Below are 25180 nucleotides of genomic sequence, written 5' to 3'. Positions count from 1 at the left end.
AAGGGAAAACTCTTACCTGTATCATTGCCTGTAATGGCAATAACAAATAATGTTATGTCAGATTTATTTTTCATGTCTGGAATAGAGGGAGACACTTCCTCAGATTCTAAAACCTCTGTGGTTTCCTCAACTTTGGGTGGTCTGGTAGGTCGTGCAACTGCAGTGGCACTTGATGATGTGAAATATTCTTTATCAATTTCTGGTTCCACTGTCTTGCCTTCCACTGTCAGACCATCATCAGTAGTGATTTTACTGGGAGAAATAGATTCATCAATTATTACCATGTCTATGCTTGTTTCCTCCTCATCTTCCTCATTAATTATACATGGCGGCGTTGTAGTAACAAAGGACTTGGTAGTTGAAGTTGGTTGGATTTTGTCTACTGCACTTAGAACAGTTGTTTTATCTGTTCCAATAGTTGAAAATATAATTGGTTCTGTTCCTTTAGGTTCCTCCAATATTCCTGAACCTTCCAGACTATGGGTTGTAAATTTTTCCACTTTTTCCACAGAAGTAGACTTCTCAATCTGATGAGTAATACCTTCTGGTGCAGAAGGACCTGTTGGCACTGTATGTGAAGGTAACTCAGATTCCCAACTCACCACACTACTGCCTTCTGTTTCATTTTCTTGTTTGATACGTGGTACTCCACCTTCATCTACTTCAGTTTCAGTGGTTGGTGGTACTGGCATAACTTCAGTGGTCTTTACTTTGTATTCAGTAACAGCAACAACTTCTGGAGACAGTACAAGCTGTATGGTCCCAGTGGTTGTTTCACCAGACGCTAGAACTTTTTCATAATCCCTTATCTTTATATCAGGCACGAAAGCTCCTGTAGTTGTATGTATTTCATCATATGCTGATCCTTCAGTAATTATGTCCACATCCTGCCTTTCAGTAATAGCTGTGTGAGCCAATTCAGGTTCTAAAGTTGTCTTTTGTTCATATATTTGAACAAATGTCACAGGTACCTTAGAAGTAGTTGCAGTTGAATCAGTGGCAGTAGCCAATTGTTCCACAGTAATTCCATATGGTTTTTCTTCCACTGCTTCTTCAGTAATTTGGATCACATCTTGTCTTTCAGTAACACTGGTCTGAGCAGATTCAGATTTAGAGACAACTTCCTGATCATCTGTTTCCACGTGTACTTGAGTAGATGTCACATCCATTTTAGAAATGGATGCTGTGGACTCTGTGGCAGTAACCATTTGTACCATAGCTTCACCTTTGGTAGAGTGTTCCTTTTGAAATACTGTTCCTTCTATATCTTGAGTTTCCACATATGGGTGAATAGTAGTTATCACTCTGGAGATTCCTAGATCTTGACCCTGCTCAATAGTGCTTCCTTCCTCAATCAAATCATCTTGTTGCCCTTCTGTTCCTGCACTAGGTACAACCTTTTCTTCATAGGCTTTTACAGTAGTGGACGTCACTGAAGATAATTCTTCTTTCATGGTTGTTCCAGTACTTATCTGGCCACCCTCTGTGACTGCATATTTTGTGAACTCTTTATCTGTAAATGTAAGGTCCTCAGTAAATAGTGCTTTTTCAGTAGTTTCTTCTGGTTTCATTTCTGGTGCAGGAGCAAATGTTCTCACGGTATCATGATACCTTGAAACAACATCTGTATGTTCTGTAAAACCTTCTGTCACTTCCATGACAGGGGGCCTGGCAGTTGGTAATTTTGTAACTTTTGATGCTGGCCCGGATGGCAGAAAGGACTTTATTGTTGCATTGCTTTCATCCAGCAATATTTTTGATACTGTGATCACTTCCAGCTCTATAGCTCTGCGAGTGGGGTAGACACTTGTAATAGCTTTACCCTGATCTATATCAGCTGATATAGCTGTACGTTGTTCATCAGTTTTTGTTTCTGTTGGCTCAACACTTATCTTAGTTTTATCTTTTGCTGTTGAAATTGCTGCTTCAGGGTGCTTTGTATGTTCTACAATATAAATTTGCCCTGGAGAAGGTGTAGAAAATTCCATTCCAGAGATACCATCTCCTGTTCTTAAAGCTCCATATGTTTTCACATAATGAAGCAAATCTTCTGTCACATTTTCCTGATCTTTATCAGTAGGTAGTGGAGTGCTTGAAACTCGAGGAGCAAGTGTGAATTTCTCACTAGCAACATATCTCTTAGGTTCTGTTTTGTCCTTATCAGAATCAGGAATAACTGCTGTGATATAAGGGGCTGTAACATCAATTGTTCTCAATTCAGGCTCTCTAGTGTCTTCTAAGATGATTGAGCCTTCTGTTTTTAGAAATGGGTAGATGTCAGTCTCCATTCCCTTTACTACCCCTTGTGCTGAAGTGGTACCTTGTGAGACAGTGATGGCCTCAGCTTCCGTCTGATTAACTGCTGGTACAGATGTAGACATAGGTACTCCAAAGGAAATTTCAAGTGCATCGGTAGTCTGCACATCCTCCAAATCCTCTCTGCTTCCTTCAGCTGATCCCTCATTATCAAACAGAATAAGCTTGTCTGTAATTCTAACTGCTGGAGTTGACTCACTTGCTGTAGAAGATGCCCTAGCAGTTACAGTATGACCATCTAAGAATGTCTTTGATACAGTAATTACTTCTAATTCTGGGATTCTGCTAGAAGCCAAAGTTCTGTGGTCAGGCATAACAGTGTATGTGCTTCCTTTGCCATTCTCCTCCTCTGTGGTAGGTTCATGATGATCAGTGTGCACATCTTTGGGAATTACAATAGCTGTTAGTTTCTTGTGAGTTTTTGCTTCCATTGATTCTTTTGTAGGTTGAGCACTAAGATACATTTCCTCCTTCGTTAGTGTAACTGAAGTCTCTGTTTCAGCAAACTCTCTCACAGTGGCATTTGCAGATGTTCTCATTGGGCCCACCTCTATTTGTTCAGTCTGACTTTCAACAGTTTGTGTATTTTCAATTTCAAAATCTTCCCACGAATCTGTGATTGGAAGTGATGTGGGAATCGCACTTGTAGCTGCTCTATGCTCTGAAATTACTGAGGACAAATAAACTTCCTTTCTGATTTTAGAAATATCTGATTTCTTAGATAATTCTACTGCAGAATAAGTGTGCTCCAACTCCTTTTGTATAGGTGTACTCATTGCTAGCCTAGGTGTAGAATCAGTTTTAGTCATTTCCAATGATTCAGAAGAATACACTTTGCCATCTGTGACAATTTGAGGTAGAATAGTGGTTAACTTAATGTTCTCCTTAAGCATCTTCTCTTCTTGTTTTTTCTCACCCCCTCTGGTAGTTAGTATTATACCTTCCTTTTTGCTTTCCAGGATCACTTTTTCCAAAGATGGGATCTCTGATTCAGTGATTGAACTATCAGGGATATTGGGTTTTAGAGTAGGCATCCCAGGTATTATTTTTAGTTCTGTTAATGGATTGGCTGGCTCACTTTTCATAGGAATGTCCAGCTCAACAGATGCAGACTCTGATATATTTTGTTTACCTAAAAAAAAGATGTTAAAGAATCAGTTAGAAAGGGTATAAATAAACCCATTTTTATACTTTTCTGATGCAAACTAAATGTTAAACCTGAACAGAATGAATGAAAACGACTAAATGTTTTAGAAAAGATTATGAATTCAGTACAGCTTTAAATGCCAGCATAAAAACACTATATTACAATGCCACAAGATTTGCTTGAGTTCATACACTATACTCAGAGGAAGTTAGATTAGGGCTGAAGGTGAGAACAGTATTTTTTCACAGAATGGCTTTAATTAATTTGCCTTTAGCCGAAGTATTTGTCTGCCAGATTTTGTTTTAATTTAAAGGTGCTATTGAGTGTTTTTAAGTAATGGAAGGAAATTAAATGTTATTACTTTTAGTTTAGGATACAATATTATTCATAAAAGTTCTGTCTTTTGCTCCCTAAGCTGGAAGTGCTGTGAGGGCAGCATCCTCAGATCTGGGGGAGGGAATCTCTTGCATTGCTGAACAACAACAAAAGCAGGAGTAACAAAGCAATGTCAGTAATATTAGTTTCATGGTGCTATATTAACATTTTCAGAGGTCTTCATACAACATAATGTCAACAAAATACAAACATATTGCTCTTTATTGTACTGAATGAAATGTTGAATTTGAATTTTTCATTTCATACTCTTGACAACTGACTCCCAGTCTATCAGAAAATTCTTGCAGTTAAAGAAAGAGATGTTTCCCATTTCCCCTGGTGCCTTTATGCTATGCCATGTATTAGTTGTATTGTAAATGTCATGGGTGTTTTTTCAAGGCTTACTTTAGTATACAATTCACTTGTATAACAGGAAGTAAAATACCAGCTCAGTATATTTTCAGCACATAATTACAAATCACAAAAAGGAACCCTGACAGCAACAGGAGTGTGCTTAGGCAACAGAAACTAGCATGCCGTCCTAAAACACTGTATTATAATGTCATAAGATTTGCTGTAATCCACGTAAACTATACTCCGAGGCACTTAGATTAGGTCTGAAAGTGAGAACGATAGTCCACCGAGGTCCAAAAAATACCCACAGGCAGGATCAGAAACCTCCTATTGCAATGAAGTTGACTTTTGGAAAACAGTTTAAAAAGGCATAATCCTGCTTCCCTTCACACACAAAACTGGGAGCATTATATATGAAAGGACAACAGGATCAGGCCCTTTAAAACACCAAAACAATAAGGGGACAGCAGTTGCGGATCAAGACTGGAGTATGGCCCTTAGAGCCAACATTAGGACATAGACAATTTCAAGATTTTTAGTACATAAATATGTCAGCACTAGCTATCCCAGCAGAACATAATTGAACCTACAGCCTCTTTCATATGAAAGTATTGTTAAGTATCTAATCAGGTAATTAAAATCCCTACACAAACATGCAAGAAGTTTATATAGTTACAATGTTTTAGGAAGACAGGGACAAAGGCCAAAAGCTGCGTTTCAGAATTAATGAATGAGCTCAGGGAAACTCAAAGACTCAGCATATGATATGAAAGTTTTATCATTCCTACCTGAGGGCCAGAGGGCAGGGAGAAAGATGAGGTTTGAGACAGGATTCAGAGGGTCACATTTACAGAAAGGAGATATTCCAGAGAATGGAGCAAAGAAGAATCTATTAACCACTAAGACATCCAGAATTTAAGAGCACAGGGAAAAGACTATTAGAACAGACAATGGGACAGGCAGAGAGGGGGAAGAAGTTAAGGGAGAATACAGGAACATGCAAATTGAGCACATCCATTTGTTTCATGCTCAGGAGTACTCAATACGTATGTATGTATCAGGTATTTTCACATGCACATGGCTAATTAGATGTCTCTCAGGGTTTGTCTATACTTAGAGCGCTGAAGTGGTACAGCTGCACTGGTGCAGCTGCGCCTCTGTAGCACTTAATGAAGATAACTACTTTTGCCAATGGAAGAGCTTCTCCCATTGGTGTAGATCAGGCCCATGGGCAAGCAGAAGGGTGGGGCTGCTGGGTTTTCCCCCTGCCCAGGGGGTGCCCACCTCACAGCGCCGCGCTCCAACTGCCCTAATGGCCAGAATCGCACGTGTCTCCATCTCCCGCTCCCCCTGCCTGGCATACAGCAGATCCGTCACTTCTGGGGCCCGCTGAGGCGGGAAGCGCTGGGCACGAGGCAGAGCCAGTAAGTGCCGAGCGAAGGGAGGGGCATCTGGCCTGGGCTTGAGCTGCAGCTCGGGGGGGAGGGACTGTGCCGAGATCCCCTCCGACCCTCCCCTTCAGTTGGGGCCAGGGCGGCTATTGCCCTGGTTGGTCCCAGGAAGGCCTCCGTAGTGATCGGGGGGCAGGGGAGTTTGAACTGTCTGTGGGCAGCCAGTAAATCCCCAGGGGAGACGTGTGTGTATCTCTGTGTCTCTCTGTGTGTGTGTTGCAGCTGCCCTGCCCTGACTGCTGCCCCCTTCCCTGTTCCAGGGACCTTCCCTCTCTTTGGCCCCTATCACACTGTGCCCCACACACCCCCCCCCGGGCTCCCTGCGGCCCCTGTGTTTGTGTATTGGACAGTCACATCGAATCCCTTCACACTGCCTCCTTTTCCCCTCCCCTTAGTTCTTAGCCCCAGAAAATCCCTTCAAACTGTCCCCCTTTTCCTCTCCCCTTATTTCATGGGGGGCTGATGAGCTGAGCGGGCAGTGGCGGCAAGGCTTTATACTTGGGGGGGGGTGAGGAGGCAAGCGGCGAGTTAGTGGCTGGAGGGGGGCATCCATTTTCAGTATTTTAATTTTTGGTACTGCTGTGTGTAGTACTATAGTGACTCCTGGGAGGTTGAAGAGGGGTGTGATGGTGGGGTTGAGCAGTAAGAGGGCAGGTCCTATTTTACTGCTGTGATCTGGTCACCCTATGCACGTTGTTTCTTTCCCCCTCTACAGGCTTCCACACACCGTCAGTGCCATGCTAGTGTGCCATGCACAGTGAGCTATCTCTTCTCTTTGTGTATGACTGTGAGTGTTTCCCTTGTGTGTACATTTATTCAACAAAATCTTGAGCTTCATAAAGGATACCATGAGTGAAAAGAAAAAGAGAATCAGAGTACAGAGTTTTCAACACTGAATGGATGAATAAATACTTATGTACTGTTTCCAAAGACAAAACACTGTGCCTCGTGTGTCGTGAAATGTTAGCCATTCCGAAAGAATACAACCTTCGGCAGCACTTTGAAACTAAACATCCCAATCTCACCAAATTGAGCCCAAATGAAAAAATAATTAAAGCAGCCAGTTTAGCGAAAAACCTTAGTGGAGAACAGCAAATTTTCAAGAAAGTGAGCACTGAGAACGATATGGTTACTAAAATAAGCTTTCAAATTTCTCAGGAAATTGCTGCTGCTGGGAAATGGTTCACACAAGTTTTTAAAAAAGTGTATGTTGATTGCTGTATCTGAGTTATGTCCAGAAAAGAGGGGAATATTTGAGAATGTCGGTCTGTACAGAGAAGAATAGCTGACATTTCTACCAATCTAAGTGATCAGTTAAAGCAGAGAGTCAGTGAATTCTGCTTTTACTCCCTAGGTATGGATGAAAGCACCGATTTAAAAGATATCACCCAACTTCTTATTTTTATTAGAGGTATTGATAAAAACTTTGAAATTACTGAAGAATTTGTTGGCATGTGCTCCATGATGGGTTGCACGACTGGAAAAGAAACCTCCAGTGAAGTGATAAGGTGCATGAATGATAAGTCGGGATTAGGTTTCACAAACTTGGTGGCCATTTGTATTGATGGTGCTCCAGCTATATGCGGAAAAAATGTTGGAGCAGTTAGTCTTCTTGAAGAATTTATCAGGAGACAAATAACCAAACATCACTGCATTATACATCAGCAGGTTTTGTGTAGCAAAGTCTTAAAATTTGAACATGTAATGTCAGTGGTAGTTTCCATTGTAAACTACATCCGTTCTAGAGGACTAAAACATAGGACATTTTGAGCCTTTCTTGAAGGGGAAGATGCCGAGTGCAGCGACTTAATCTACCATACGGAAGTGAGGTGGTAGAGTCGAGGAAGACTGCTCCAGCGTTTTGTTGCTTTGAAAGAGGAGGTACCAAAATTCCTAGACAATGGGACAATAAAATTTCCAGAGTTTGAAAATGAGTCCTGGAATCAAGAGCTCTTTTTCTTTTGTGATATTACAGCACACTTGAATGATCTCAACATTCAACTTCAAGGAAAAAAATCAACTTATATTTCAAATGTGTGCAGCAGTGAAAGCTTTCAAAATGAAATTGAAATTTTTCAGAAGTCAGCTTTCAAAAGATGAAATGTGTCACTTTCCCACTTGTGCACATATTCCTCAGCACAAACATGCCGAGTTAGGAGAAAAATATGCAAAGCACATCAATCTTTTGATTGAAGAATTTGACAGAAGACTCACTTTGTCTAAAGTTGAAACTGATTGAAGATTCCTTTTCTGTGGATCCAGAGGAAATGCCACTAAATTTCCAGTTGGAGGTAATTGAACTTCAATGTTCAGCAGTTTACCGAAATAAGCACAGAGAAAGCAGACTGCAGGACTTCTACAAAAGTCTGGACAATGAAAAATACAAGAATCTTATCGAAGTTGCACTGAAAACGTTCAGCATTTTTGGAAGCATTACATATGTGAACAAGCATTTTCCATCATGAACATGAATAAAAACAAACGTTCTTCTCTGACTGACGACCATTTGGAAGACATTATGAAAATATCCTCTTCAGATATGACCCCCGAATACGACAAGCTTGTTGCCAAAAAGAGATGTAATATCTCTCATTAAATTTGCGAAGTAATTATGAAAAGTACAAATGTTTTCTTTCAATGGAACAGGTGTTTTTCATTTTTCCATGATTCATTAAAAAAATTAAAATAATTTAAAAAATTGTTTGCCTCAGTTGAAAAATTCTTAATAAAATATAACACACACACACACACAACCTTCCTTTTTGGCTCACAGCTGTTTTGGTGGGGCTGCGCTGGGGAAGGAGGGTTTGTTTTTGCAAGGCAGGTGGCGCTGGCGGGGGTGGTTTTCGCAGGGCCGGGTGGTGCTGGAGTGGGGGGATGTGCTGGGGGGGGGCTGGGCAGTGCTGGAGGGGGTGTTATAGCGGGGCTGGGTGGGGCTGGGGGGGTGTTTCGGTGGGGCTGGGGGGTTCGGCCCTCAGCTATTTTCTTTGGAGTAATATGGCCCTCGCCGCTTTATGAGTTGTGCAGGCCTGGTGTGGATACTCTGCCTCCCGAGAGGCAATTGCTATGATGATGGGAGAAGTCCTCCACTCCCCTGAGCAACCATGTAGTTATACCAACACACGTTTGTAGTGTAGACCAGGGCGTAGGCATTTCTTCATGCATATAAGATATTTGTATGCATAAACTAGGCCTACACAAATGTAGGTTTGAAGTTTCACACACCTAATTTTGAAAATGTTGCCCTTACAGACAAGCTATTAGATTATACGTTGAAATGGACAAAGAGGTGGCCAGTCAGATGTATCCAAATCAAGATCCAAACTTCATCAAAGTTCAGATCATTAGGATCCAAGGGCTTGGTCCATACCCAGTATGGAGTTAGATCCATTCATTAAGTTTGGATCAGGAGCCAGAAGTTTGGGGGTGTTTGGATACAAGGTTCTGGTGTGAGCCACTCTCTAATTAACATCTGTTCCAGTGGGAACAAAGTTTAATGTTTGTTTTAAAGAATATTAACATTAAATAGAGATGGGGAAAAATAGAAAATAAAGCCAGCATCAAAATATATTTATGAATAAAGAGACAGAATGTGATTCACCACTATTTGAGGGCTTTGCAATACTAGTTATTTGTGACTTTTTAGGTGACTGCCAGGTTTTCATTAAAATGTTTGCAAATCTTAAAAGTTTAACAAATTCATGCCTGATATGCAGTTACTTCCTATTCATTACTTATTAACTGCTAATCTCCTGATAAAAACTTTCAGACATTCAGTGAGTGAGCAGAAATAAACAAACCAAAAAAATAAGGCCAAATGCATCAGATATTTGGTTCAGCAATTACTAATTGACCAACTCTAACAAACAAACAAACATACATTTTGTTTCCTAAAGAAGAAAAAGAATACAATATAAATTCTATTCAGTTTATAGCTAGGTGGCCAAATTTTCTGCTGGTGCAAACTGAAATCCAAGGAGCAGTGCTGATTAACATCATCTCTAGGATTGTTTCAGCTACACTAGGTAAGTGCCTTATCACTAATATGATGTATACATTTTTCATAGACATGATTCAGATCTGTAAACTTAACTGAGAAGAATTAGCTGAGACACAGATGCTTCTTCTCAGTGAAGGCATCTAACAGCATTTCTTTCTGCCTTGTACAAAAAAAGAGTTGATTTTTTAATATGTTCCAACTCCAGTTTTAACTGGTTGCTTCTCTATCCAGATGTTTTGCATTACTGTACTCCTTGCACCATGTGTTCAAGAGGCTGTCTTCTTTGTGCTTCTTCTGATGTAAGACATGAGACAGATTTTGCTAATAAAATGCATGACTCTTTTAGCAGCAAGAAAGCAAATTATCTCCACAACTGCTGCTTACATCAAAGGCTACCTTGTATTGCTTTCAACTGATTCCTTTTATATTAAGAACAACCTGAATTAAGTTGATTTTGGATGGACCCTATGTGAATTGGTAGAGATGCTGTACTTTTTCATTCTCCAACTGTTTACTTTATGCTTTCACTCTGGAACAGCTTTCTTCCCTCTTCTTCACTGTTGTTTAAATAAGGCCATTAAAATAGTGGAGTTATATTAAGACCTAATAATTTTATCTAGGAAAACACACTATATGGCTCGAGAACAAAATGCTTTAACTTTGAGACCACTAACAGAGACGTTTAATAAGAAATGTCTCTCTAATTTACTCTCTAGAGGCAGACAATACTAATTTTACTTACATTTGACAAATCAGTATTTCTACATTTTCAGGATACGTAGGCCCCAGTTCAACAAGACACTTAAGCATGTCTCTAACTTTAAGCACTTGAATAGTCCCTTTGAAATCAATAAAACTACTCACATAATTAAGCTGAGGCCTACAGTTAAGTATCTAGATGAATTAGGGCCTTATACTACATCAGGACCTTATGAAACATGCCCGGCAAACATGCCCATGCAGAAGCTCATCAAGTCCACTTTTTGAAGCAGGTCAAAAAAGAAATAAACCTCCATACTCCAATCAGTGGTTGATAAAAAAAGTAGTCCATGATTTACTCTCTAGCTGCTGCAGTATTAAGGGCCTGATGTAAAGCCTAATGAAGTCAATGGAAAGACCCCCACAAGCTTCAATGGATTTTCAATCAAGCCCTAAGAAAAGAAAAAAAAACACCTTTTCCTCTCTGTAATGAGTGGCCATAAAACCAGTATCCATTAGAAATGAAGTCACTTTTGGCTGAAATAATATTTTGTCCCACCGCAGCTGAGCATCAGTGTTCTGCAAATTTTGCTTTGTAGGTAATTCTTTTTTAACATTCCCTCTCCCACCAAAAGCAATCTTAGCCTTTAACAAATAAAAGACTTTTTTGATGACAGCCCTGATGCAGCAAAGTACTGGAGCACATGCTTAACTCTATGGTCAAAGTCAACACTTTAGGCATGATCTTAAGTACCTTGCAGAATAAGGGACTAAACGTGAGCTGTAGGAAATAAACACAACAAAACAATTAACAGAGGTTAAACTTCAAGAAGACTTCAGAAAGATCTGTAAGCAACCAAGAAGAAAATGAAAGATAATAAGCCATATGGTTTCTGTAGAGCAAAAAAATAAAATCATGATCAAAGTGATGGTCTCTTATTTTTATAAAACAAGACTTTAGACTTCAAATCTCAAATTATTAGTCTGAGCCAATTTTATTTTCCAGAGTCAAGACTATTTGTATAGTATGGTTTTGCAACTGGAAAGCAAACTAAGTAAATCTTAAACTTAACTGTACTATAGATAGATTTTTTCTTGGCTCATGATTTTATCTGAAGCTAATAAATTGTGCTTTGTAATTTAAATCTATTGTCTGGGTTTCTGGTTTATATATTTTAAAAAATAAAAACACCTATTTAATTCAGTTTTTAGACTAGCAATCTTCAGAATGTGGTTTGGAGGTTTCTTCTAATTTTAATTGCAAAATTAAATTCAATATATATAGAATTTCTACCAAGGAGAGTTTGAATCACAATAAAGACTTCATGCTAGGCTGAAGAAAGAGGTGTCTCCTTTTTTTAAATAAAAGGTTTGTTTTGATAATGATTAAGACAGATGCCTCCTTTGGCACAGATCTGTTGCTTTGGAGCATTTGAAAAATCTAATCCACTAGCTGGCTCCACAAGGGCCAGAGTTAGCTATCCTTTCTTGAGCGGAGAAGCAGAGCCGCCCGGGGGGTGGGGGAGCAAGTGGGGCAATTTGCCCTGGGCCCCACTGGGGCCCCCACAAGAGTTTTTCGGGGGCCCTGGAGCGAGGTCCTTCACTCGCTCTGGGGGTCCCAGAAAACTCTCGCGGGGACCAGGCCCTTGGAGCTTCTTCCGCTCCGACTCTTGGGCGGCAATTCGGCGGCGGGTGGCCCCTGCCTCTGAAGACCTCAGGCCCCCTGAATCCTCTGGGTGGCCCTGTGAAGAAGCATATGTTTACATGTGTCCCACAGATTCCAATTGGACTACTCAAAGTCACAGAGGATATTACTCAGCATGAGTGAAAGTGGTAAACTGAGGTCCTTAATCATTGCCATTTCACTTACTAAATGCATAATGTGCATAACAGTCAAAAAGTTAAATCACTGGCTTTCAGGCAGTTGTACAAGAAAGATTTGGAGCTGAACATGAGCACCCAATGTGATGCTGTGGCCAAAAGAGCTAATGAGATCCTGGGATGCATAGACAGGGGAATCTTGAGAAGGAGTAGAGAAGTTATTTTATCTCTGGATTTGGCACTGGTGTGACCGCTGCTAGAATATTATGTCCAGTTCTGGTGCCCAGTATTCAATAAGGATGTTGATAAATTGAAGAGGGTTCAGAGAAGAGCCATGAGAATGGGTAAAGGACCAGAAAACATGCCCTATAGTGATAGACTCAAGGACTTCAGTCTACTTAGTTTAACAAAGAGAAGCTTTAATGGTGACTGGATTATCTATAAGTCTATAAGTATCTACGTGGGGAACAAATATTTAACAACAGACTCTTCACTCTAACAGAGAAAGGTATAATACAATCCAATGCCTGGAAGTTGAAGCTAGACAAATTCTGACTGGAAAAAAGGCATACATTTTTGACAGTAAGGGTAATTAACCAGTGAAACAAGTTACTAGGGTCATGATGGATTTTCCATCACTAACCATTTTTAAATCAGGATTGGATGTTTTTCTAAAAGATCTTCTCTATGAACTATTTAGGGGAAGTTCTATGGCCTGTGTTACACAGGAGGTCAGACCAGATGAGCATAATGGTCCTTTCTGGCTTTTGAATCTATGAGGCAGAGGAAAGTTTACTGGGACACAGTAAACATGTGACAGCACTGCTTTCAGCGATACTTGGATCTGTTTTGCAGACTTTAGGCACTGGCGCTACCTAGATAACTCTGCTTGATTTTGCCACAGAGGAACGCTGTGTGTTTCCAATTAGCAGCCTCTGATCTAATAAATGAATGTAACAATTCTTTAATGTTACTTTTCATTAACACAAGACCCATAAATGTCAGCGTTCAAGTATTAGGGGAAAAACATAAGATACATTATGAAAATACTGACAGAGCACTAAGCATCGTACTGAGGTTTTGTGCAAGGTTTTAAGAAACCAAGATTGCAGTGTGGTGACTGCTACAAACGAGTGCTCTTAACCAGTTTCATATGGAACAGTTGTGTCTGAGCTTCAGATCAGGGATTATTGTATCACACAGAGCCTCACAGTGACTGTATATTGCAGGAGTTCTCAAACTGAGGGTCAGGACCCCTCAGGGGGTCATGAGGTTACTACATGGGGGTCCTGAGCTGTCGGGCCACACCCCAGACCCCGCTTTGCACCCAGTATTCATAATGGTGTTAAATATGTTTAAAAGTGTTTTTAATTTATGGGGGGGCATGTTGCACTCAGAGGCCTGCTATGTGAAAGGGGCTACCACTACAAAAGTTTGAGAATCACTGGTATATTGCATTTTCATGTGACACACCGAGCTACACTGTGACATTTAAGCCTCAGTCCTGAGAGCAGTGTGGAATTGTCTCACTTTAGGGAGAGCAAGAGAGAGATTATTAACTATGTCACAATCTCTCTAGTATCAGTTAGTTAGTTAGTTAGACAGACATAGTTAATCTGGATCTGTAAAAAACAACAGAGAGTCCTGTGGCACCTAATAGACTAACAGATGTATTGGAGCATAAGCTTTCGTGGGTGAATGTGTCTGATGAATGGGTATTCACCCACGAAAACTTATGCTCCAATACATCTGTTAGTCTATAAGGTGCCACAATCTCTCTAGTGTTGACTCTTGTATACAAAGAGTGAGCAATTTCACTCTCCATCAGAGGGGACTGCTGTCAGTATGCTGGCCTTGTTTTGCAGATTGATTCAGAGGTTGGGTAAGTTCTTAGCTTCTCCTCTTTTCCCCTGCCCCCTTTTTGGATCCTGGCTTTTCAAGGGAAGAAAGGCAAGCAGGTGCACAGTCCTTGAGGAGCTGTGTAAATGTTAATATTCTTCACAAGAATTTGCATGCGGTCATTGAGTTTTTTTTCTTTGTCTTTGTGTTTTGGACAATGTTCACAGATGTAAAGATTTCATTAATTTGCAAACCAAAAAAAAGACAATGTATAACTTAAACCCTTTCACGTGAAAAACAATAAACAAAACTAATATGGTTTGGAGATACAGTGAATTGCTTAAAAAAGTTTTCTCTAGCATTTTGAATTGCATTCAATACTGCATCAGTACTAAATAAAACCAAATGCTACAATCTGATGACATAGTGTTCACCAGTTACCTCCCTCTTTGGTCATGGAAATAAGTGTGTGTGTGTGTGTGTGTGTGTGTGTGTGTGTGTGTGTGTGTGTGTGAGCACCATATTCTGTACTCATTAAGGGCCTGATCATGCCAGGTGCCTATCAGAGGAGCTGGATGCTCTCTCATTGACATCTAATGGATCTGAAGGTACCCAACCCTTCTCAGAAGTAGAGCTATGTGAATAACTGATTTTTCGGTTTACTGGCCATTCCAAAAAATTGAAAAAAATTATTTTGAGTGAACTCCAAATTAATTTTCTTTGAAATTTTTGGAAAGCTGAAAAGTTAAACTTTTGTTTAGCATCAAATGAAATATTTTGTTTGACCTGAAATAAAATACTTCATTTCACTTTGAGCTTTTAAAATTTTTTTTAAATTTTACTAATCAAATTGAAGTAAATTGAAAAAAGACAAACTCTATCATGTAGATGAGTAAGGGACCAATCCTGCATGAATATAGTCTTTATTTAAGCATGTAGTCCCTCTGAAGTCAATGAGACTACTTCTGTGAGCAAAGTTTTATAAGATCTGACCCACAAACAGTAGGGGAAAAAAACTATTTAAAAATACAAAAAACAAGAGCACCCTGTATAGCAATGTGCTGAGCATCTTCAGCTCCCACTGACTTCACTTAGAGTTGAGAGCAGTCAGCATGTCATGTTATGCCACACCCTTAGGTGTGTCATCAGCCATGGGGGTTGAACTGGGATATTGGGATCATAAAACACTACTGATTGAGCTAAGGATCTAGCTCTGTAACAGGCTCATCAATCTCTATATGTGGCCCAGCCTCCACTAGAGGGGGACGGAGTGACACACTGAGTGGGTGTGGCTTACTGTCACTGAAACAAGAAGTCCTGAATTAAACGCCCAGTACTTCAATGTTTACTCATGCAAATACCTCTTATTCCTTAACTTTAATGGGACTAGTTATGGAAATAAGGATTTTATTGATATCAATCAAGAGAAATACTGCTGTCAGGATATGTTGTAAGACCAGGCCTTGATACCTTAACTCAGCCACACTTTGGCCATGCACTGCATCACCTACAGTTCCACAGCGCTAGGAAATCCAGTAAACTGTGGGAGGTTGTTGAAAAATGTGTGCCACACTGTTGAGGAACAACAGGGCACAGATGAACCTTATCTCAACATTTTCTCTCTCCATAGTGCCTTGCCTTGTCCTTAATGTTATTTTAACAGAGTTGTTTCTGTTTGGTTTCTTTGTTTGTTCTGTAAAGCCACAGTAAAGAAATGCTTTTGTTACAATATACATGCTCTGTAAGGAATGGAATCAAGCAAAATGGCAGGTTAAACCCTTTTGTGACCGAAATGCATTGTTAAAATCATAATAAAAAAATCTTACGTTTAAAGCAGTAGGCATCAAACTTGCTATGTGGGTATGGGAAGCCTGTTTGGTTCTCATAGCGATACAGGGTTCTCACCCCAAGCAAACCTCCTCCACACTGGATTCTAGCCACAGACACAGGATAACGCACGCTGCCATCAGCCAGCCAGCCATAGTCACATTGGTCAAAGCCATTCCTCCAGGCAGCATGCAGGTCCCCAACTGTAGCAAGAACTGCATCTCTTTTCTCACACTGCTTCTTAGCTTCTTCAAAGGTTAGCTTGTTGGGCAGTGTCACATGGAACACGTCGCCTAGAGGAATAAAAACAAAGGTGAGTTTTACTGAACAGTTCCCTCTTGATACTCCAGTGCCGACTGCCTCTCCATTATTAAGGTTGAGACTCACTTTCCATTACCAACTCAGTTTAGTCCGATTCCCTCTGTAAGATATTTAGAACAAGGCCTTTCCCTTCGAATTTTGCATGTGTGCTCTGTGGCCAGAGAACCAGATCTGCCCAAAATTTACACTATGTACATGCACATGAAATTCACCCACTCACCACACAGCACAAAGATTGAATCTGTGATCTTTCTGTGAAGGAATTATGCAGTGGTTGGAGACAGACTCCTCCCCTCAACATGCAGGCAGGGCACAGAGGAGCCAAACCATGTGTGACTTCTACTTGAGCCTTAGGCTGAAATAGCCATTGTGACTTCAGTGCACTCAGTGAACCTGGAACATGGTTTGATAGTGCTTATTTTTCTCAGTGAAAGCAAATCTACTCTCTTAGATCTGCAGCCTCTTACTTGGCCCTTCTAGTCATCACTAGGATCTCTCTCAGGGCTCAAAGAATGGAAATGCTCCTCAATGGCTGCTGTAAATCAATTTTCAGAGTGATACTTCTACAAGTCGACTACTGATAGCATGCCCAATGAAAAGAAAAAGAGAATCAGCACTGGACACATTATGGTATGCCCTGAGTCTGTGACTTTAGCTGAAATAGACAAATTAGTCCAGAAGCTCCCTTGTGCACTTTGGCTTCAAGTGAATATTAATCTCCAAGTAACACCTTTCTACTTATAAATTACTCATGGGGTTTGAACAAAATGATTCCTGTGTCTTAGAATCAGTTCCATTGTAAATAGTCCTTTTGTGATTGAACTTTTTTTGGAGTTTTGTTTTAGAATCAAACAGAGCTTCTTCTTCACCCACCAAAATAATAACAAACTTAAAACCCATATCCTGGGAATGGTGCAATGTTTGACACCTTTCTCTGTCTAGACTGAAGATTGTAGCTAGTTAGATATAAAGTAAAAAATGTTCAGTTAAAGAGAGTAGGGTAAATTCAAGTTGCTTGTCATGAGAAGTTGAGTTTTCTCCCATCTTCTCTTGACCAGAATACAAAAATTCCTATTGCTGGGGAGAGCTGCTTAGCCACATTGGACATGTGATCTGTCTCACCTATGTATATGTCTCTAGATAACTTAGCAAAAGACAGATGGAGAGACTGCGTCCCATGAGCAGGTCCAGTCACATCAATATTACACTTGGTTTAGGCCTGAAAGGAATGCAAGTGTGAAAGAAGGCAGTGGGCTAAATTTTTCCTCATTCTTAGAAGCAGTGTGATTTGTTATTACAGCTGTAATATCAATTTCATGCCATGAATTTCCTTATACAAATTGTAGTGAATTTCTAACCTAGGGATAAATCACTGTAGCCATTAAGACCTGTTAATGATGGTTCAGAGTAAGGGACAGCACAGAATTGCATCATACTGAGTAGCATCAGGAGGCAAAATGCTTCTCTGAGCTCCTTAGACCTCAGAGGAAGTACGCCTACTATTATAGGTAGGGCCCTACCAAATTCACAGCCACAAAAAATGAATCATGGACCATGAAATCAGGTCTTTTGTGTGCTTTTACCCTATACTATGTCACTATATGTGACAGGGGAGACCAGAGTTTCTCAAATTGGGGAGCCTGACCCAAAAGGGAGTTTGTAGAAGGGTCACAAACTTATTTTAGGGGGGATTGTGGTATTTCCACCCTTACTTCTGTGCTGCCTTCAGAGCTGAAGTTAGGGTAGCAGTACCCTAACCCCACCTCCATACAATAACCTTGTGACACCTCCCCCCATCCCAACTCCTTTTTGGGTCAGGACCCCTACAATTACAACACCATGACATTTCAGATTTAAATCGTGGAAAATTGGGGCCCACATTTTTGCACCCACACATAGAATTGTGCATACCATTCTGCGTACTTCTGCCTCTTGTTACTGGATTTACATCTGCAAATGGTGGGAACACCTTTTCATGGTTTCACATTGTGCCTTCGCCCTGCTGAAAATCTACTTATCTGTGTCAAACAAAGAGCTGTTTATACAGAAGAAACCTTTTCAATCTGCCTGAATTTGCAATGTTAATAATACTGCACATTTGAGTGGTGGGTGGAGTGCCCTTCTTTCTACTGAATCTGTCTAATGATAGACCAGAGGCAGGGGCGGCTCCAGGCACTAACACACCAAGCGCGTGCCTGGGGTGGCAAGCCACGGGGGGCGCTCTGCCGGTCGCTGCCAGAGCGGCAGGCAGGTTGCCTTTGGCAGCATGCCTGTGGAGGGTCCACTGGTCCCACGGCTTTGACAGACCTCCCCCAAGCACGCCGCCAAATCTGCAGGACCAGGGACCTGCCGCAGGCAAGCCGCCGAAGGCAGCATGACTGCCGTGCTTGGGGCGGCAAAATACTAGAGCTGCCCCTGACCAGAGGCCAAGTTATTTGGTTTGTTTTCTAAATTCAGCCGGTGTAACAAAGATGCCATCTGTGTCTGAAGCTCAGTTTATGAGCAAAAACTTCATAAATGCTGAAAACAAAAAATGCATTTAAAGAAAAATGTAAACTAAAATGGGGCAAACTGCCTGAAGAGAGTCCAGCTTTTTGCCCATTACCACCTATTTGACATGCTATGGGCTTTTTGGAGCTGAAGGCACAAAGAATGCAAAAAGGTGGCAAACCGATCAGCTGAATACTTTTGGCATTCCACAGTGTATTGTGTAAAGATTAATTTCTTTCAAGAATGCTAGTGTGAAAATAAAATAAAAAATAACTATGTTAAAATAATGTCAGTTTTCATTTGTTCAAGCCAAGAAATTAGATACTTAGAATCCAAAACTTCTAGTTTAAAATCACCCCAGTATATGTGTCCGAACAAAATTCCAATTAACCACACACTGACACTACCAGAAATTAGCCTGCAATCAGCCTGTCCAATTTGAAAAGAAACGACACATCTATGTGTCAATGTTACTATGACCTGCATTTACAACAGTGTAATAATCATCATGACCAAATATAAAAACAAAGTCAAGCAAAACTCTCAAACCTGTAGACGAGTCTGGTTATATAAATCTGAAAACTTTTAAAAGTTGCTCTGCAGTTTTCCAAAACAAAAAAGAAAAAAGTTTCCTCCGTCCATTGGGCACATAGGAGAAATATTTCTAAGCCAATTATCAGATAGTCCAGAGGTACTGATCTGATTTACACTAGCATCAAACAGAAGTCTCTGATTTCTGAGACTTAAATGAGAAAGAGAATTGTAATACATGCATGGGGCTGAGTAAGACCAGTGTCTGCCATCTAGTTCCTTAGTTCTGACTTCAATTTAAAAGAAGTTTTAGAGCTCATTAATGGCTGTAAGAACCAACCCGTCCAGAAGATGAGGAAAGAGGTTCTCTGGCCAAATGGTGGTTGATGAAGACATGGCGCTGACATTGCACTACTCCAATAGGATGTGTGAGCCATGTAGTCCCTCATTATATCCCTATGAACAAGTGCTGAGGAACACATGCTGCTACCCCGATACAAAGACGCTGGTGTTGTGATTGCGGAAGACAAAATTAGGCGGTATCCTCTTTGCTCAGGGAGAGTTGGCTGATAAATTATTGGAGTTTCTTGTGTGTATACTGTAAGGGAAGGAACAGGAGGGAAGGACCTATTTGTGCTCTCTGCACCCCACCCACCAACCTGAACGTATGTCCTAATTACAATGGGGAAACCCTTTGTATCTTGGAGTCTCAGAAAAAAGAGCCAATATCACTTCATTGTACCCCTGGTCCTTCCTTTCATCGTAGGACAACTTATTCATGCTACTGCCCACTTGTGTCTTCTCCACGTGCTATTCCCTTAGCACAGGAGAGGTAAATGTGCTAAAGAAGGAAGAGTTAATGCTGAAAATAAACTCATTTAACTCCTCTAGGGATTTCAAATGGAAATCCCAAAAGTGTGGTAGGAAATGATGCTGCCTACATAGAGAAGATGTGCTCAGGCTCTGCACTCCATCTCCTATTTCAAAATTGGCAGAGAGGCCATCAGTGGGATTTAGGAAAGGGAGTTCACTTAGGTGCCAGTCCTGGCTTCCCCTGGTACTGGTCAAATTTGGCTGCTGTTTGCACTTATCTTATCCCCTCTGACCTACCAAACAGAAAGAAGAATTTGGCTCTTATAGACTTCCTCTAAGAAGCTTTAAAAGTTGCTAATGAAACTAATAAAATATATTTAACTAGCGGTGTATTCTCTCAAAATAACTCCTTTCTTGTGCACAGGGGTGTTAAGTCTCATACTTAGCAGGGGGATTACTGCCATCACACATCATGAGCTGCTTAATTATGCTGTCTGGAAGCTCCAAGGTTTCCCAACCAAAACATTAGGAGTGCACTTTTTTCACACTTACAGAAAACTCGTTTGGAGAGCAAGCAGATGACATAGTCCCCATCACTAAAGCAATGAAGAAACTTTTCTTCTTTAAAAAAAATGCCAAGAAGTTAAACGGGATCTGTAATGTTTTGATAGCTGGAGTTCATGCTGAGAGATAACTCAGCAAAATTATTAAGGCAAACCCAGGGCCTGGACCAGAAATGGAAGAAAAACTAGCTCTGACCGTGCCCTGCAATAGCAAGAGTGAACTGGAAGCCATGACAATATTTTGATTACAGACAATAACGCAACATGTATTATTCTTGGCCCTTTTCTCAGATCAAGTCTCAGGCTGATTCTCTACTGTCAGCAGTCAAAGCATTGAAAGAATCTCCGGGATTTTCCTGTTGTGAGTATTCGTATTGCTTAATTTTAAAAAACACCTAACCAAAGCTTCTCTTTATTTTTTTCTTTTTATTTTTTTTTTATTTTTATTTTTTTTGGCTGTCAGATACAACAAGCTAGATGGGGAAGCCAAGCTTTTTGTTGCAGACAAAGGCTGATTCACTACCACTGCTATGCCAATACGCTTTGGATCTACAGGCTTATCAGGTGGATTTGTAACAAGTTTCATTCCTTTGAAGCTTAATTCACTTATTCACCCTCACTAGAAAAAGTCTCACTGAGTCAGGAGAGTGAGTGAGTTTCATGAACCATATGCTTTAAAAGCAAGCATGAAAATAAGGGCGGGCCAGAACCACATCCAGAGAGTCCTCACACAGCACGGACTCAGTAGTCCAAAGCCCCTCACAGAAGGAGTTAGATGGGGCAGTGCATCTCAGCCATCAAGGTCAGCATTTGGGACCCACGATGTCATTGTCTATTCTCTCTCCAACACCAACCACTGTGGGAAAACTAGAAATGCTAAGGGCAACCTCAGATTTCATTTTTTTAAATTATATCCTTTCCTCCATGCAGCCCTATCACAGTTTTGGGATAACTGCACCTCTGATCCCCCTTCATGGTCTGCTCAAGGAATTCCCTCTTCCATTCTCCGAGCTCTACCTGTCAACTCTCTCTGGGCAGAGACTTGTGACCCTTTGCCTTCTGACCAGGGGTTTAGTCTCACAACTTCCTTGCACCTCACTGTGTTTATCCCAGCTGGTTTGACTACTCTCCAGCCCCTGTGCTTTGCTTCCTCTCCAAAGGCTATGCCAACAGTTACCAGTAACCAAACAGCTTTTCCAAAGGAGGAGGAAAGAGGTTCTCTGCCCACAGCAGAGTATTTGATTTTAAGAGAAAAGCTTTATAGAGAAAGTACATAAAACAATAGCAGGGTCTAATGCATATTTAAGCTTACCGGTGCCCCCTCACCCTGCCCCTCACTCCCAGGGAGTCCCTGGCAGGTTCCAGTCCTTCCAAGCCTTCTGCAGGGTGCCCTTCCCTTCTCTCTGGACAAAAGGCATGTCAACTTTTTTTTTATCAAAATGAAGGGCTCTCTGTCAGTTCAAGTTGGTCCTTTACCCAGACTCTTCCTTTGTCTTCTGGGGCTCTGGAAGCCAGCCAGAATCAGTATATCCAAACCCCCTCAAAGGGGTGGCAAGCATCTCTGGATCTGTTTACTGGTCCCAGAGTCTGCAGTAATTACCCACCAATGTTTTTAGTTCCTGGAGGTGCTGCAATGGCCCTCCCCCATGGTGTAGAATACTATCTCTAACCAACAGTGATACCTATAACCTGTACAGAGAACATTCATGAAGTGAACACTATAGTCTCAAAAAAGATATGTCTGTGTTTGTCTTATCTGCCACAGTCCCTTCTGGGGGCACCTCTGCTCTTCCAAGTGTGGTAGAGCTCCTTATTGTGCCCTCCTCCAAGGTTCAGGGACCCACCTTAGGACCAAGGGATTGTCTGTGTTCACTGCCTCTGCCTAGTGGCTGGATGCGTAAACTAATAGCTCAATGACCTCTAGGACATTACTATATACACCTCTACCCAGGGCCGGCGCTACCATTTAGGCAACCTAGGCAATGGCCTAGGGTGCCAGAATTTTTAGAGGGCACTATTTTGCCGGAGGGGGCGGCACGCGGGTCCTGTGGACCTACCGCAGTCATGCCAGTGGACGGTCCGCTGCTGTAAAGGCTCCGGTGGAGCTGCCGCAGTCATTTCGGCAGACAGTGCGCTGGTTTAAAGGCTCTGGCGGACCTACTGCAGTCATGCCTGCGGCAGGTCCACCAGAGCCTTTAGACCAGTGGACAGTCTGCTGGCATGACTGCAGTAGGTCCACCGGGGCCGTGGGGGGCGGCGAAATGGCCATCCGCCTAGGGCGTCAGAAACCCTGGCACCGCTCCTGCCTCTACCCCGATATAACGCTGTCCTCAGGAGCCAAAAAATCTTACCACATTATAGGTGAAATCCCGTTATATTAAACATGCTTTGATCTGCCAGAGCATGCAGCCCTGCCCCCCAGGTGTTCTGCTTTTCTGCATTATATTCAAATTCGTGTTGTATCGAGTCGCATTATATCAAGGTAGAGGTGTATACAGGAAATCAAAGGCCAACAGATAAGGTAAAAAACCATTTTATCCCTTGACAGGACAGGGGTAAATTAAAAACAGGGAAAGGGAACTGGTAAGGGAAGTTGGGATATTGAATAAATTAGTAAGCAGCCAATCCCGCAGCAACAAACACGAAATATCAACTAATTAGGTAAAAACAACAAAAATGCTCCAAGTCTCCCCACAAGCTTTAGCTGCTTGGTGGAACTGGAGCTTGCTGTGAAGATCTAGGGCCCTTATTGGGTATAGGCCCGGCTTACTGGATCTAGATTGGCTACCCCAACACTGGGAAGCAGACAGCTCTCCCATTTGGGTGAAGGAGGTCCCTGTGGCCTCAAGCCCTGACCATCAAAGCTCCTGGAACTGGGGGGTGGGGGGGTCTATGGGCTCTCACAAATACTGTCCCTGCCTGGGCTCAGCTCACATAATGGGCAGTCCCAGCCATGTGCAGGCTTATTGAGGTCTGTAGTTGGTTGCCTGATCATGTTAATCAGACTCCGGCCAGCTAACTCATCTTCCTCACATATATTGTGTCTTTCCAGGTACACCTGGGTGGTTCTAGCTTTGTGCAGGTTCTCCAGAGCCTGCAGTTATTTGTCCTGCTCATCAGCTGGGACTCCTGGTCCAGCTCCCACAGTCTGTGTGTGTCCCTCAACCACAGATGTGGCAGGCAATCTCAGTAGCAGTTCCACTTTCACAAATAGCCTTGAAATCATAAACCAGTCCCTAGGGTTGCAAATTCACCTAAGTGTTGGATGCCCAATTTCCATTAATATCAATAGGAGTCAGGCATCAAAACATTATCTTGTTAACCTTCCCCAAAGCTCTTAATCCTATTCTGTGCAAAGTGATGTGAGAATGCTAGACAGGAATTTATTACATTTGGAGGAGCTGGGAGGAGACATTTTTTCCACAAGCCTGCTCCCAAATGCTGAGGTGAGCTGCACCTTATTAAACTCAGAAGTAGCAGCTGTGACCCAGCACCACAGTTTTACTGGTTCTTATTTGTTGATAGGGGACAAGGCTTTTCAGGAAAATCTCTTTCATGTGTGCCTTACTCACAGGAAGCCCCCCTCTTCACTCCTCTTCCTCCCTCCCCTCCGCCCGCCCCCATTGCTTGCTGCTTTTCCCTCTTCCTCCTCCTCCCCCAACTCCCTTCTGCCCAGATCAGGAGGGAATCGCCTGCAGAGCCGGGACTGGAAGTTGCAGCTGCCCAAAGCAGGTAGGACGTGGCCTCAGCTGAGTAGGGGCTGGTATGGGTGATGATCTGCCTCCTCCATGCCTCTCCTACCCTCGTTAACCAGACTTTGGGATTCGATCAGTAGTACTAACTGGACCTGTCAGGTTGCCCTTTCAACCGAACTTTCCGGTAAAAAACTGGACACCTGGCAACCCTAAAAAGCCTATAGAAATCAATAGAAAGAGTGCTATTGACTTGGATGGGCTTTGGAGGAGGCCTTGAGTCCTTAAAAGAGTACCCTAAGCATGAAGGTTTATTCTGAAAGGATGCTTCTTTTTAATCTTACACAGATTTCAATGACAACAGCAAGAACTATATAAGAGTGAACTGAAAATATTGAAAGGCCATCTGGTTTTCTATTGGTTTCCTAAACCAAGTGGGAAAAAAAAAGGTGTGTCACAGGAAAGGGGATTTTGGAATCTTCCCAACCTCCACCCCAAAAATACTTTCCTAGCACAACTCCTAGTTTGCATGTTACACATACATGGCTTCTACATGGCTTTGGCCAGTGGACCACTGCCCTCCACTTCATCAGTGGGCGTTGATGAAGGGACTTCACTTAGACTTCACTGGCACTACCCAAATTTCAAATTCATACTTATCTGGGAGCTGAACTGGAAGACTCGTTTTCTAATCATTCATTTCAAATCAATAGGCATTGTAATATCGCTGGTAGGACACTTGTTTCAGATGGAAGTGAAGTTAAGCAGGCAATGAGGTTACAGCAAGGTCTTTAGAATTGAATCTCCTAAATTAATAGCCCATTTATGAGACCTTTAACTGTAAGCACTGGTTTATTAATAAACATATTCAAAATCTTGCATAATGAGATTAAATGAACTATAAAAAGTGTAAATCAGCCTATTATAAACTACCATGCCCA

At 41.7% G+C, this 25180-nt stretch overlaps 1 protein-coding gene across 3 annotated transcripts in view; it reads right to left on the bottom strand.

Annotated features, from left to right (window-relative positions):
• Positions 1–25180, bottom strand: part of VCAN (versican) — a 137655-nt gene that overhangs the window by 68715 nt on the left and 43760 nt on the right. For 2 of the 3 annotated variants that reach the window (XM_050944808.1, XM_050944810.1), the window contains exons 6-7: positions 15829–16122; positions 17–3448 (exon numbers count right to left, since the gene is read on the bottom strand). In XM_050944808.1, coding sequence (XP_050800765.1) covers positions 17–3448; positions 15829–16122 — 3726 coding nt within the window. The remainder of the gene's footprint in view (positions 1–16; positions 3449–15828; positions 16123–25180) is intronic. The other variant, XM_050944809.1, reaches the window with a different exon arrangement.

This window comes from Gopherus flavomarginatus, chromosome 3 (genome assembly GCF_025201925.1).
Source record: "Gopherus flavomarginatus isolate rGopFla2 chromosome 3, rGopFla2.mat.asm, whole genome shotgun sequence".
NCBI lineage: Eukaryota > Metazoa > Chordata > Testudines > Testudinidae > Gopherus > Gopherus flavomarginatus.
Note: the sequence above shows the minus strand (reverse complement) of the source record. Positions and strands in the feature narration are given on the sequence as shown.